Source organism: Equus caballus, chromosome 10, assembly GCF_041296265.1.
Source record: "Equus caballus isolate H_3958 breed thoroughbred chromosome 10, TB-T2T, whole genome shotgun sequence".
Taxonomy (NCBI): Eukaryota; Metazoa; Chordata; class Mammalia; order Perissodactyla; family Equidae; genus Equus; species Equus caballus.
In genome coordinates this window covers 19,111,125-19,123,799 of record NC_091693.1, presented here as the reverse complement: position 1 = coordinate 19,123,799, position 12,675 = coordinate 19,111,125, and the positions used below count along the sequence as shown (strand labels likewise).

The 12,675-nt window shown below is 59.4% G+C and overlaps 2 protein-coding genes across 3 annotated transcripts; both read left to right on the top strand.

Moving 5' to 3' along the window:
- Window positions 1–279: 279 nt before the first annotated feature.
- Window positions 280–6,008, top strand: CA11 (carbonic anhydrase 11). 2 transcript variants are annotated; one of them, XM_023650047.2, is made up of 9 exons: window positions 280–1,150; window positions 1,239–1,313; window positions 1,982–2,124; window positions 3,665–3,850; window positions 4,076–4,171; window positions 4,335–4,407; window positions 4,520–4,653; window positions 4,923–5,088; window positions 5,879–6,008. In XM_023650047.2, exons 1-9 carry the CDS (start codon window positions 1,084–1,086, stop codon window positions 5,902–5,904), a joined length of 966 nt encoding a protein of 321 aa, XP_023505815.1. In that variant the 5' UTR covers window positions 280–1,083; the 3' UTR covers window positions 5,905–6,008. The 2 variants fall into 2 exon arrangements, with proteins under 2 accessions (XP_023505815.1, XP_023505813.1); XM_023650045.2 differs by having other exon boundaries at window positions 4,499–4,653.
- Window positions 6,009–6,661: 653 nt separating this feature from the next.
- On the top strand, window positions 6,662–12,576 carry DBP (D-box binding PAR bZIP transcription factor). Its single transcript, XM_001917564.6, has 4 exons — window positions 6,662–7,184; window positions 8,038–8,448; window positions 10,306–10,517; window positions 12,077–12,576. Exons 1-4 carry the CDS (start codon window positions 7,046–7,048, stop codon window positions 12,290–12,292), a joined length of 978 nt encoding a protein of 325 aa, XP_001917599.4. The 5' UTR covers window positions 6,662–7,045; the 3' UTR covers window positions 12,293–12,576.
- The last annotated feature ends 99 nt before the right edge of the window (window positions 12,577–12,675 follow it).

Below are 12,675 nucleotides of genomic sequence, written 5' to 3'. Positions count from 1 at the left end.
TCCTGGCCAGCGGCCTTCACCGCACCCCACTCTCCCAGGGGATCCCCGGGCCGCGTTAAGGCAGCCCCTGGCGGAGACCCGAGCGCAGCATTGGGCGGGGGCGGCAGGTGCTGCCGCAGGATCCAACCTGGGTCCCCGCGAGCTGGGGGACCCCGGCTCCTCCGGGGCCAGCAGCCCTGAGCACGGAGACTTCCGAGGACTCTCCCAGCTCCACCTTAAGCGCCCCCCTTCCCCCTTCTGCGGAGGATGGGAACTGCCAGCCTCGGGCCCCAGGTGTCCGGGCCGCCCCCGCCCCCACGGCCCCAGTGCGGCCGGGAGCTGGGAACCAGCCCCCAACGACCCCTCCATGCTGCCCCTTGGGCACCCCCCTACACACACACACACACACACACACACACACACACACACCAGCCCGAGGAGTGTTCGCTGCTGTGAGAGCACCTGCCCCCGCCCCCCAACAACAACGACAAAAAATTAAATAACACCAAGAGAGAGAAGAGAGGGAGGGGGTGGAGGGAGGAAGGGACGAGAGAGAAACAGAGAGAAGAGGCAGGAGAGGAGGAGGTGGAGAGAGAGAGGGAGAGAGAGAGAGAGAGAGGGAAGCTGGAGACAGGCAGAGAGGCAGAGAGGCAGAGAGGGAGGAGGTGAAGAAGGAGAGAAGGGAGAAAGAAGAGGCAGGAGCAGAGAAGGGAGACAGGGAGGAGGCGAGAGCAGCAGGACGGAGTCCTGGAGTTAGGGGGCTTGAAAAGAGAGCCGAGAGGGGCTGTGGCTCAGAAACCTAGAGGTAACCGGAGGGAGAAGCAGGAGGCAGGGAGAGGAGTAAGAGCGGAGGGAGCCGGAGACTGGAGAGTTCCGGGGAAAGGCGAGGAAGGAGAGGCACAGGGAGAGGAGAGAGGAGTGGGTTTGGTGGAGGGGGGCGACTCAGTGTCCCGCTGCCTCCGTATTTGGGGAACCGGGACTCCTTGTGGGGAGGAGAGGAAGGCTGGGAGTCCTGGAGGGACAGGGTCCCCCAAAGAGGGGAGGGAGGAGCTGAGAGAGAGAGGGCCAGGGCATTGGGAAGGGTCGCTCAGAGGTCTCCCGGGGATGGGGGGTGCCGCTCCTCTGAGCGCCCCTCAAGCGCTGGTACTCTGGGCGGCACTGGGGGCGGCAGGTAAGGCCTGGGGGTCCGGGCAGGAGCTCCTGAGGGAGGGGTGGGGGTGGGGTGCCAAGGAGAGGGGTTCAGGCTGCTCTCTCCCCAGCTTACATCGGACCCGCACCTGACCCTGAGGACTGGTGGAGCTACAAGGATAATCTCCAGGGAAACTTCGTGCCAGGTGCAGCCAGGGCGGGGACCCAGGAGCGTGGGCTGCAGGGCGCCTCCTTCTGCAGACCCAGGAGCCCCAGCCCCTTCCTCCCTCCCTCCCTCAGGAGTGTGCCCAGCCTCTGAACCCCAGAGGCTCACCATGGGACATTATACATGCGCATTTCAAGTAGTGAGTGGGAGTGAGTGGAAGGAAAGAGAGTGTGGGGGTGGAAGAGTGTGTGTGTGTGTGTGTACGTGTTTGCAGGGAAAGAGGCAGGTAGGCCCTGGCACCTGCTGAGAGCCAGAGATTTGGCGGCCCCTCCCCCACCTTGTCCTGCCCTCTCGTGCAACTCCTCTCCCCAAAACATTCATTATCCAGCTGTGGGACAAGGGAGACTCAAAGAACTACAACTCCCATGGGCTCTGGGGCAGGCAAGCAGTGGATGGGTAGGCTGGCAGCACTGAGGCCTGCTGGGAGTTGTAGTTCCTTCCCCAATGACAATTTTAGAGAGGTTTGGAGGTATTAGAGGGTCTTATGAAACTCTTGCAAGATTCTTCTAGGACCCAGGAGTCCAGGTCCCCAGCCCTGCCTCTCCTGGGATCCAGAAGTCCAGATCACAGCCTTCTCAGCAGGTCCCAGCATTGGGGTCTGGTCCCTATTTCTGACTCTCTTTCCCCCCGCCCCACCCTTGCCCCCAGGACCTCCCTTCTGGGGCCTGGTGAATGCAGCCTGGAGTCTGTGTGCCGTGGGGAAGCGGCAGAGCCCTGTGGACGTGGAGCTGAAGAGGGTCCTTTATGACCCCTTTCTTCCCCCGCTGAGGCTCAGCACTGGGGGAGAGAAGGTAAGGGGCTGGGTGGGGGGGGGGTTACCGAATCCACAGCGGTGGGCAGGAGTCGTGGGCAGGAGTCGGGGTTAGGGTTGAGCGTGAGTAGGGGTTAGCGGTGGGGTGCTGAGGTGGGAGGCCAGCCTTGGGGAAGGAAGGGTACACACTGGGGGGATGGCAGGCCCCTTATGCTCTAAAATGGATCACCTGTTCTTCCCTCCCCAAACACGGCTCCCTAGTCTTCCCAACTCTGTAGAAGCAATGGTAAAACAGACCGTTTGCATGCCAGGCCCTGTTTTAAAAGCTTGATAAAGCCTCTCATCCTCACAACAACCCCATAAAATAGGTGCTTTTATTACGCTTATTATATGGAGGCAGAAACTGAGGCACAGAGAGGTTAAGTTACTTGTCTGAGGTCACACAGCTAGAGAGTGCCAGCGCTGGGATTCAGCTCCAGGCTGTGTGGTCCTGGCATCCATGCTCTTGCCCACTTTGCAACTCCATTTCTTATAAGAGCCGGCACCACCCTTCCCGCAGCTGCCCAGCCAAAAGCCACGGAGCTATTCCCCATCCTGTTCTCTGCCTCGCTCCTATTTCCAATCCCTGTGCTTTCTAGTCTCCCTGCTAAATATCACTCACATCTTTCACTTCTTGTCCCCTCCACTGCCCCCACCATAATGTTGCACCTGGACTGGTGCCACAGTTTCCTCGCGGGCCTGCCTCCCTGCCTCCTGCAATCCACTGTCTGCCACACAGCTGGGGAGATGTTTAAAAATACAAACCAGATCATCCCACTCTGCTGCTCAAAATCCTTCTATTAGGATAAGAAATAATAGCAAACACTTCTACAGCATCGATCCTGTGCCTGGCACTGTGCCAGGTGTGTTATATATATTCAATTATTTAAATAAAAGTACAAAACACCCCATCATTGCCCACCATCTGGCTCCAATCACCAATCTCTCCTTTGCTGCCTGGGCTCTGGCCCCACTGGCCTCTTCACTGTCACTCTAATAGGCTACCTCAGGGCCTTTGCACTTGCTGTTCCCTCTTCCTGGAATGCCCTTCTCCCTGCTCTTTACAACTAACCCCAACTTCAGATCTCCATTCAAATGTCACTTCTTCACGGAAGCCTTTCCTGACCTGCCACGCCCATCCTAATCTAGGCTGGTTTCCTGTTAGGCTTTCTCAGGGCTCCCAGTTCTTCCCAGCACGAGCACAGGACGTAATGAACTAAGCAGTAACTTATGTGACTCAGTATTTATTGCCTGTCTCTCCTCCATTAGAACATAAGGTCCATGAGGCCCAGGATTTTTGTCTACTTATTCACTGCTCTCTTCCTGGCATCCGTGGCACACAGTAGCAGCTCAATAAATATTTGGTAATTAAACAAATTCACCAACATTGAGCCCCTACCACGGACCAGCACAGAGCCTGGAAAGTGCAAACTATGCTGAATGACTAAATGATTGTTGGAAATGGGAAATGTAGGGGTAAAAATCAGGAGGGGAAAGATTTCTTCTCCGCGTCCCCGTGACACCTGCCGCCTCTCCTACAGCTCCGGGGAACCTTGTACAACACCGGCCGCCACGTCTCCTTCCTGCCTGCAGCCCGGCCGGTGGTCAATGTGTCAGGGGGCCCCCTCCTGTATAGCCACCGACTCAGTGAACTGCGGCTGCTGTTTGGAGCACGTGACGGAGCCGGCTCTGAACACCAGATCAACCACCAGGGCTTCTCCGCTGAGGTGGTGGCCACTGACCTCTGACCCTTGACCCTCACCCTGAGTTGACCCGGTTCCTCCCGCCTCACCCTCCTCTTAAGGCCTCACCCCTATCCTCCTCAACAGAACTGGCCTCCCCACCCTGAGCACTAATTCTTAACCTGACGTGGGACCCTAGAGGCTCACAGCGGGCCCCATTCTCTCCTCTCCTTCTGCTGGGGGACCCCACTCTCTGCGATCCCCTCTTAGGTGCAGCTCATCCACTTCAACCAAGAACTCTATGGGAACCTCAGCGCCGCCTCCCGGGGCCCCAATGGCCTGGCCATTCTCAGCCTCTTTGTCAATGTGAGCCCAGGCAAGATGCTGAGGGATGGGGGGCTGGGCGCCTGGAATCTGGGGGCTGAGGAAGAGTGAGGCTGGAGATCCAGACTTCGGAGTCCTGGTGGGGGAAGGGATTGGGGGCTTGGACTTCTGGGCTCTGGCCTTCTCACCCTGTCCCCCTACCCAGGTGGCTGGCAGCTCCAACCCATTCCTCAGCCGCCTCCTTAACCGGGATACCATCACCCGCATCTCCTACAAGAGTAAGTCCCTGGTGCGTTGGTGGCGGAGGGTATGCACGCGAGGGGCGTTCTAGAGGGCCCCCCTCTTGGCCCTGGCCTGATCTCCCTGCAGATGATGCCTACTTTCTTCAAGACCTGAGCCTGGAGCTCCTATTCCCCGAATCCTTCGGCTTCATCACCTATCAGGGCTCTCTCAGCACCCCACCCTGCTCGGAGACAGTGACCTGGATCCTCATTGACCGGGCCCTCAATATCACCTCTCTCCAGGTGATCCTCTGTCTGCACCACCTCTCCGCCCTCCCGCCCCCGGCCGCCTGGGTAACCCATTCCCTGGCTTGAGGATTCCCTCGTCTCACCTACCCTCATTCCCAGCATTGACTTGGAACTCTAGGGAGTGAGAGAATCAGACAACCCTTGGGGATGGGGTGGGGTTGAGCGAGTTCACGCCCACCCGCTCCCAGGGGCGGGGCTTCCTTGTGACGTCACCAGAACCATTCATTATTTACTCCCAGTTTCTCACCCCATTTCCATGGCAGATGCATTCCCTGAGACTCCTGAGCCAGAATCCTCCGTCCCAGATCTTCCAGAGCCTCAGCGGTAACGCCCGGCCCCTGCAGCCCTTGGCCCATAGGGCCTTGAGGGGCAACAGGGACCCCCGGCACCCCGAGAGGCGCTGCCGAGGCCCCAACTACCGCCTGCATGGTATGGTCCAGTGTGTACCCCCTCCACGTCTTGGTCGAACCCGCCTATGTGTCTCCCCGTGGTGTTTCAATATGATACAGTCCTACCCCGCTTTGCTGCCTCTGTATGGTCCAGCCTCCTGAGCTCTCACTTGCTCTTTCTCCCTCCTCTCTGTGTGTCAACATGGTACAGTCCACCTCCCGCCATAGATCATTGCTGGTCCATGATTTGTCTTTCCTTTGCACTGCTTGCAACTTGCAACTTCGTATATAACCTGAACTCCCTGGCTTCCTTGTGGTGCAATTAAGTACTGGTCCGTGGTTCCTATTACGATGACTTTCCAAAATGGTACAGCCCGCATCCTTTTCCCTGTTTCCATGTGGTACAACCCTATGCTGTTCCATAATCTGCTCTTCCCTTTACTGAGAATCAACACGGTACAATGGTACAATCCCCTTCCTTTCCTACTGCCTCCCAGTGGTGCAGCCCAGTGATCTTGGGGCCACGCCTCTGGCTCATCAATATGGTACAGCCCACCCCCCACCCCCATGAATACTTTAACATAGTTCAACCTAATACCGAAACTGGACGTCCGTATTCCACCCTCCTGCTGCCTCCCTATGGTTCAGCCCGGTCGTGGTCCAGAATCTGACCATTTCCCCCAGCTTCTGGTACATTCCGGTTCCCCCTTCGCAGCCTCGCTGTGGTAGAGCCCTGCGCTGCCCAGCCTCCGCCCCCTGCACGCCCCCTGTATGGTCCCTCCCATCGTGCCCAAACTAACGCTCCCCCACTGGTGTCGTCTGTCTTACAGTGGACGGTGCCCCCCATGGTCGCTGAGACTCCCCATCGAGGATTGCGCCTGCCCTCCCCAAGCCTCCCCACAAGGGGAGGGGAGTGACCCGCCAAAACAAAGCTATTAAAGGGACAGAATACTTCCTGTTTCTCAGTGGTCTGATTCTAGGCGCGGCGGGGAAACATTTGGGTCTTAAAGAATAGCAGCCTTCTAGAAACCAATCTCCCTCTTCCTAAACCCCATTACTCGGCTTTTTTGGCCTCTTGTTTCCCAAAACAAGCGTTTGGAGATGCGGCTCCTTTCCGGGAGCCTCTTTTCTCTCCCCCGCCCTTACCCACCCTCCTGGTCAGGCAGCACGCGCAGGGCCATGTGCTTCCCCCTCCCGCCTGCCTCATTGGCCCGAACTGGGTCACGGTTCCGCCCCCAGCGCCGGCTCCCATTGGGCAAATGTAGGTCAGGGTCCCGCCTCCCTCCAGAAAGAAGGCAACTTCACGCACGGAGCCCCTCCTGCGCCCTCCCGGGCCTTGGCGGATCCAGGGGTCCCATTGGCTGTGCGTCTCGAGGGGTCGAGTCGCGATTGGCCCGCGCTTTCAGCCGGAGGGAGGCACGCGGCTGGGGTGCATGGCCTAAGAGGAGGGAGGGGCTGGGCGGGCGCGGGCGGGGGCCGAGAGGAGGGCTGAGCGCTGTGGCGTCGGGTGTTTTGGTTTGGGGTTTTTTTTTTTTTTTTTTCCGCGACAGAAGTTTGCTTTGGCCACGCCTCAAGGCAGCCGCCTCCTCCTGCCCCCTCCTCCGCCCCTCCGCGCACACCTCTTGGTGCCGATTGCAAAGCGTCTTCCGTTGAGAGAGCAGCAAATTTTGCAGGAGCCAGGCTCGCCCACCTTGTAGAAGGAGCTCCTTGTGTCCTCTTGAACTCTCGGTTGCAAAGAGCCTGCCGCCTGATTTGATCACCCCCTCACCCGGACTGCATGGTCTCCTGGGACCCTCTTCAGTTGCACGTTTCGGCACCGAGGACTGCAAATCCCCATTGCTCCTAGGATTGGCAGTGTTCTGGATACTGGAGGCTTGCAAGCTACGCTCGCCCGCCCCGGGCCGACACTCGCCCGAACCACAGGAGTGTGCCGCTGACTGGCAGGCCAGTTCTTCGCCTCTCCATGAGCCCGTGAGCCTGCGGGCAGGTGCCCGGCGATGGCGCGGCCCGTGAGCGACAGGACCCCGGCCCCCCTGCTGCTGGGCGGCCCGGCCGGGGCCCCCCCTGGCGGGGGAGCGCTGCTTGGGCTGCGGAGCCTTCTGCAGGGGACCAGCAAGCCCAAAGAGCCAGCCAGCTGTGAGTTCTAGCCCTCACCTCACCCAACTCAGACACTCCACCCCCTTAGGGGCTTAAGTGCTGGGGGGTTCACAGCTATCTCCTACGTGCCGAGAGTCCATCTTCCCAACCTTTTTCTACCCAATTACTAAGGTGTTTAGGCCCCTAGATCCCTCAGCACCCAGGACCCAAAAGAACCGCCTCTCAAGCTCGTCCACCCCGAGGACCCAGGAGTCCAGGCCCCAGCCCCCCCTTCCTGTCGGTTCCGAGAGTCTGGACCCCTGGGGTCCAGGGAGGAGGGAGGGGGTGTGTCGGATGCTCACACGGTAGTGACACGGGCTTGGGCGGGGCCTCCTGGGGTCACATGGAGTCTAGAGATGAGGAATGTGCCCCAGGAATAGAGCCCCTTCCTGCCCCTTACCGAGTGTGGGGGCGGGGAGAAGGGGGTACAGTGCGCAGGAAGCGGGGGTAGGTTACAGAGGAATTACAGAGCTGTCATTTTTTCTCTCACCTGCCCAACCCTCCACCTACCTCTATCTGAACTTTCGTCCCCTTTCTGTGCCTCTATCCCTTCCTGGCTCTCTGTCCTCCCCTCTTTGAGTCTTTCTCTCTCGGTCTCTGTCCCCCACTCTTTGTCTCTGCCGCCCCCATCTCCGTCCTTTCTCTCTGGGTCTCTCTTGAGTGGCTGTCCCCTCTTCTCTCTGGGTACTTGTTCTCCCTCTCTGATCTCATCCCCCCCGTCTGTCCCCTCTTTCTGTGAATCTCCGCTGTGTGGGTCTCTATCCCCGCTTGTCTCGTGTCTGACTCGGGGTCTCTTCTCCACCTCTATCTTCCTCTCCCTCCCGACCCTGCCCGGTCTTTCCCTGGCCCCCAGGTCTCCTGAAGGAAAAGGAGCGCAAGGCGGCTCTGCCGGCACCCACGGTCCCCGGGCCGGGCCTGGAGACGGCGGGCCCGGCGGATGCCCCAGCTGGGGCGGTGGTGGGCGGCGGGTCCCCGCGGGGGCGCCTGGGGGCCGCACCTGGCCCGGGTCTGTTGGCGCCGCTGCTATGGGAGCGGACGCTGCCATTCGGCGACGTGGAGTACGTGGACCTGGACGCCTTCCTGCTGGAGCACGGGCTCCCGCCCAGCCCGCCGCCCCCCGGCGGCCCATCACCCGCACCCTCGCCGGTGCGCACGCCCGCACCGTCCCCGGGGCCCGGCTCTTGTGGTTCAGCTTCCCCTCGCTCCTCACCGGGGCACGCCCCCGCCCGGGCTGCCCTCGGGGCCGCCGGCGGCCACCGCGCAGGTGCGACGGCGGGGGCGGGGCGGGGCCCTGGCGGGGCGGGGCGCCGCTGGGGACCGGGACGGTGGGGGACTGGGGCTGCGCGCCCGAATTGTGGGTCTCCCAGTGGAGCGATGAGAGAGGAGTCTGGATTCTCTGTCCCCTGATGGATCGAGGACTGAGTCTCCTGGATCCATAGGAAAGGAGGGACTTGGGACCCCAAATTCCAGGAAGCCTCCCCAGTGGGGAGGTAGTGTGTGGACTTTTCTGTGGGACGTGGGGACAAAAGGACCGGATACTCGTGGGGCCGGGACTGGGAGCCCAGAACACCAGAGTTATTTCCTGGAGAGTGGACTGCGCCCGAGTCTGGGCCCAGAGTCGGTGGAACTGTCATAAGACCGGAACTCCTAGGCCCTCTGCAGGGAGGAAGCGAGGATTGGGCACAGACTTCTGTTTCCCCGGGACATAAGGGACTGGTAGCCGTGGTTCCTGGATGCCCCAATAGAGACGGGGTGTGACCTCAGGTCCTGGAGTCCTCTAGCGGGGAGAAGGTCGGGGGTCTTCATTCTAGCTGTTCCATTGGGGCGAGGACTGAGCTTCCTATATTCCTGGGGGAGGAGGAGCCTGGGATCCCAGAATCGTGTGCACCCCAGAGGCGAGGGGGCTGGGAGCCCAGGTAGAAGATCGAGGGGGGCGGTTTTCATGTGTTCCCCAGAGAACAGGGGGCCCTGTATCCTTGGAGGCTGAGAGGTTTGAGCGGAGAGACCCCAGGGAGCAAGAGGAAAGGTGTGCTCCCTCGGGCACCGCGGGGTCTTCAGGGGCGGACTGCAGGTGGGGGCTTCCTGGACACAAGTGCCCCTAGTCCGACCTCTGGACAGAACCAAAGCCCTCCCCTGCCCAGCCGCACATTCCCGCGCCACGTGAGTCCTTTCCTTCCTCCCGGGTGCTTCGCGCACGCGCGCTCACGAGGGAGGGGGCGGGGCCTGTGCAACGTGAGGGCGCCGGTGGCGGCAGGGGGGGCGGCGGGAAAGCAGGCGCCGGCACGTGACTCGGCCCTGAACCTGTGTCCTCAGCTGGCCCCGGCTTGCTCGCTCTTAAAGGCACAGGGCGCCCCTCCTCCTGAACCAACCTCCTGGAATCTCAGAAGCGTTTCCGCTTCTCTTCCCTAACTCTTGAGAGCCAGTCGCTCTTAAGAGGCTAACTTGAGGTCTTTTCAATGCATTGGATTCCTTTTTCCTGAACAGCCTGGAGTCTAGCCTTTGGCCAGGAGTTCAGTAAGAAGGATTCGGGCTAGACTGTAGGAAAGATGCTAACACTGACTCTGAAGGCCTGAAGTTTTAGAAACGATAGCCCAGTCTCATGTGTTACTTAGGGCAAGACAGGTACGATTGGGCCTCAGTTTCCCTGTTTGTAAAAGTGAAGTTTGTTCCATGACTCGGAGCATCTTTGAGGTTTAGGAAACCTTCAATTTTTTTCTTTTCTGAGGAAGATTAGCTCTGAGCTAACATCTGCTGTCAACCCTCCTCCTGTTGCTGAGGAAGACTGGCCCTGAGCTAACATCCATGCCCATCTCCCTCTACTTTATATGTGGGACCCCTACCACAGCATGGCTTGCCAGGTGGTACCATGTGTGCACCCGGGATCCAAACCGGCGAACCCCGGGCCACCGAAGCAGAACATGGGCACATAACCACTGCGGCACCGGGCCGGCCCGGGAACTTTCATATTTTATATTAGGGAGGTTGATCCCTGGCAGGCTTTATGTTAGACCTCATAAGGACCTTCCTTGTGGTGGATATGATACCTGAGCAGAGGCTAGCCGTGGGGAACCCCCTCCCCCAAATAAATACACCCTCGTGTGACACATTCTGTTTCCCCAAGGCCTGACCTCTCGGGACACACCCAGCCCTGTGGACCCAGACACCGTGGAGGTGCTGATGACCTTTGAACCCGACCCAGCTGATTTAGCCCTGTCAAGCATTCCTGGCCACGAGACCTTTGATCCCCGGAGACATCGCTTCTCAGAGGAGGAACTTAAGCCCCAGCCCATCATGAAAAAGGCACGGAAGATCCAGGTGCCAGAAGAGCAGAAGGTGAGCACAGCCAGATGTAGGACACAAGCTGGGCCAGCACAGGCCCCACAGCCAGAGGTGGCCCTTTCCTCACCATCAGATCTGGGCTTCTCATGGGGATTAGCTCTCAGTTTCTCCTAACCTACAGCCAAGGATCCTTGGCCATGGGACACAAGGGGGCAGAGGTTTGGGCTTGAGGTTTATGAAGATGCTGTCACTGTAGGAGGCAGACTCAGCCAGCCTTGCTGGGCCCAGTTGTACAGGCTTGAAGTTTCTCCTTTCATTTGGACCCAGAATTCTCCCTGGGGCAGGCTTCAGGCTCTACCCGGCTCGGTTGCTAAGGACGGCATTTCTTAGCAACAGTGTATTAGCCTGTCTCTTCTTAGCAGCCAGCCAAGCTGGGGCTGGTCTTTTGATCTCTGATTTGGGGCATCCTTCAGGGTGATTGCATCTGCCTGGGATGCAGACTTTGCCAGCCCCTCTGGGCCTGGATGGATCCCTGGGGAGAGGCCTCAGTTCCCATTGGCAGCCAGGGCCACATTCTGATTTGGGGTGCTCTGGGCAGTGACTGCATCCTTCTAGCATTCTGTCTTTGCCAGTTCTGGGGTCTCCCCCAATAAAAGCTGCCTGGGCTTCGCACAAGACTTTGCCATGCCCTTGTGTAAGTTAGATACAATGACTTGAAGTAGCTAGGAACGGCCTCCAAACCAAATCTAGACCAGTGGTTTCTTCTGCCCCAGGGCCTTGTTAGGGACTGGATTCACCCTAGCAAGCAGGAACTAGGCTGAAATAAATGGGGTTGGAGGGCATCATTCAGAGCTCTGGGTGGTCCATGTTACTAAGGAGTGGTCCTCCTCAGCAACCAAATTCTAGGACCGGAGAACCTCAGCATAATGATTTGGGGAGGTCTCAGGATAGGCCCCTTTGCTAAGGGACAACTTGTCTAGCAACCAGGCCCTGTTGGGGAAGAGGCAGCTCCCTGGCCTCTGTTCAAGGCCGGTGGGTCAGGACTGGCTGCAGTCATTGGGACCACTTAGACCTCACTTTTGTTTGCTGAGGAGGGTTGAGGTTGCCTTGACATCCAGGTCAAAAGGGGCCAGCTCTGGGAGGATTCTGTGGGGCACCAAACCCCATCACTAGGGAGCCTAGGCTTCCCTTAACAACCAGGATCTGGAAAGTTGATATATCCGGCAATGCTTTTCACTGGGAGAAGCCCTCAGACCCTGAAGACCCTGTTGCTAGGGAACAAGCATCCTTAGTAACCAGGAGCTAACTGCAGGTCCTTTGTCAACTGAAGAACACTGGGGCCTGCTTTGCACAGTGGAGACTTGAAGCCCAGTTGCTTGGAGTGGGAGGCCTGTCTCCTACCTTAGCTGTTGCTAGGGGCCTGCTCTCCTTGGCAACCAGGGCCCTCCAAGGGCTGACCTTTGGGTACCCATCCCAGAGAAGACCCATCCTTTAGGCCCCACTGCTGGTTAAGAAGCAGTCCTGGGACTCTCTTAAGTGCCCTCTGGTCCCTGAAGGCACTGGCAAAGCCGCTCCTCCAGGCCCTTAGTATCTTCCCACCCTTCCACCCCCAGGATGAGAAGTATTGGAGCCGGCGGTACAAGAATAACGAGGCAGCCAAGCGGTCCCGAGACGCCCGGCGGCTCAAGGAGAACCAGATATCTGTGCGGGCGGCCTTCCTGGAGAAGGAGAACGCCCTGCTGCGGCAGGAGGTGGTGGCTGTGCGCCAGGAGCTGTCCCACTACCGTGCCGTGCTGTCCCGCTACCAGGCTCAGCACGGAGCCCTGTGAGGGCGCCCCCCACCCTCACGGCGGAGCTCTCCTCCGCCCCACTCAGACTTGCGCCCTGACGCCCTCTTCCCTCCCCGCCCTGTGGTCCACGGGCCGGCCAGCTGGGTGCCCCAGGGACGTGATGATGCAGAGAAATACATTTATATTTTTAAGAAAAAGCGAGCCTCCCCCCTCCCTCGCGGGGGCGGGGAGGGTCCTCAGTGTGTGCCCCCGGCACCTCGGGGACCCCATCTTCCCACCGCCTCCGTTAACACGATCCTGAATAAATCTTGAGAACCCCAGAACCAGCTGTCGTGGGGGAGGAGGCAGCTCCCTGGCCTGAGTTCAAGGCCAACGGGTCATACTGGCCACAGTCCGTGGGCGAGTCTGGGCTTTGGGCCATA

Excerpts from the sequence above, each read along its gene's own strand:
- CA11 (XM_023650045.2), top strand. The coding sequence starts at position 1,084 with ATGGGGGGTGCCGCTCCTCTGAGCGCCCCTCAAGCGCTGGTACTCTGG. Across the intron at positions 2,125-3,664 it reads TCAGCACTGGGGGAGAGAAG|CTCCGGGGAACCTTGTACAA; the intron begins GTAAGGGGCTGG and ends CCTCTCCTACAG. Across the intron at positions 4,172-4,334 it reads TTCTCAGCCTCTTTGTCAAT|GTGGCTGGCAGCTCCAACCC; the intron begins GTGAGCCCAGGC and ends CCCCCTACCCAG.
- DBP (XM_001917564.6), top strand. The coding sequence starts at position 7,046 with ATGGCGCGGCCCGTGAGCGACAGGACCCCGGCCCCCCTGCTGCTGGGC. Across the intron at positions 7,185-8,037 it reads GCCCAAAGAGCCAGCCAGCT|GTCTCCTGAAGGAAAAGGAG; the intron begins GTGAGTTCTAGC and ends CCTGGCCCCCAG. Across the intron at positions 8,449-10,305 it reads CGCCGGCGGCCACCGCGCAG|GCCTGACCTCTCGGGACACA; the intron begins GTGCGACGGCGG and ends TGTTTCCCCAAG.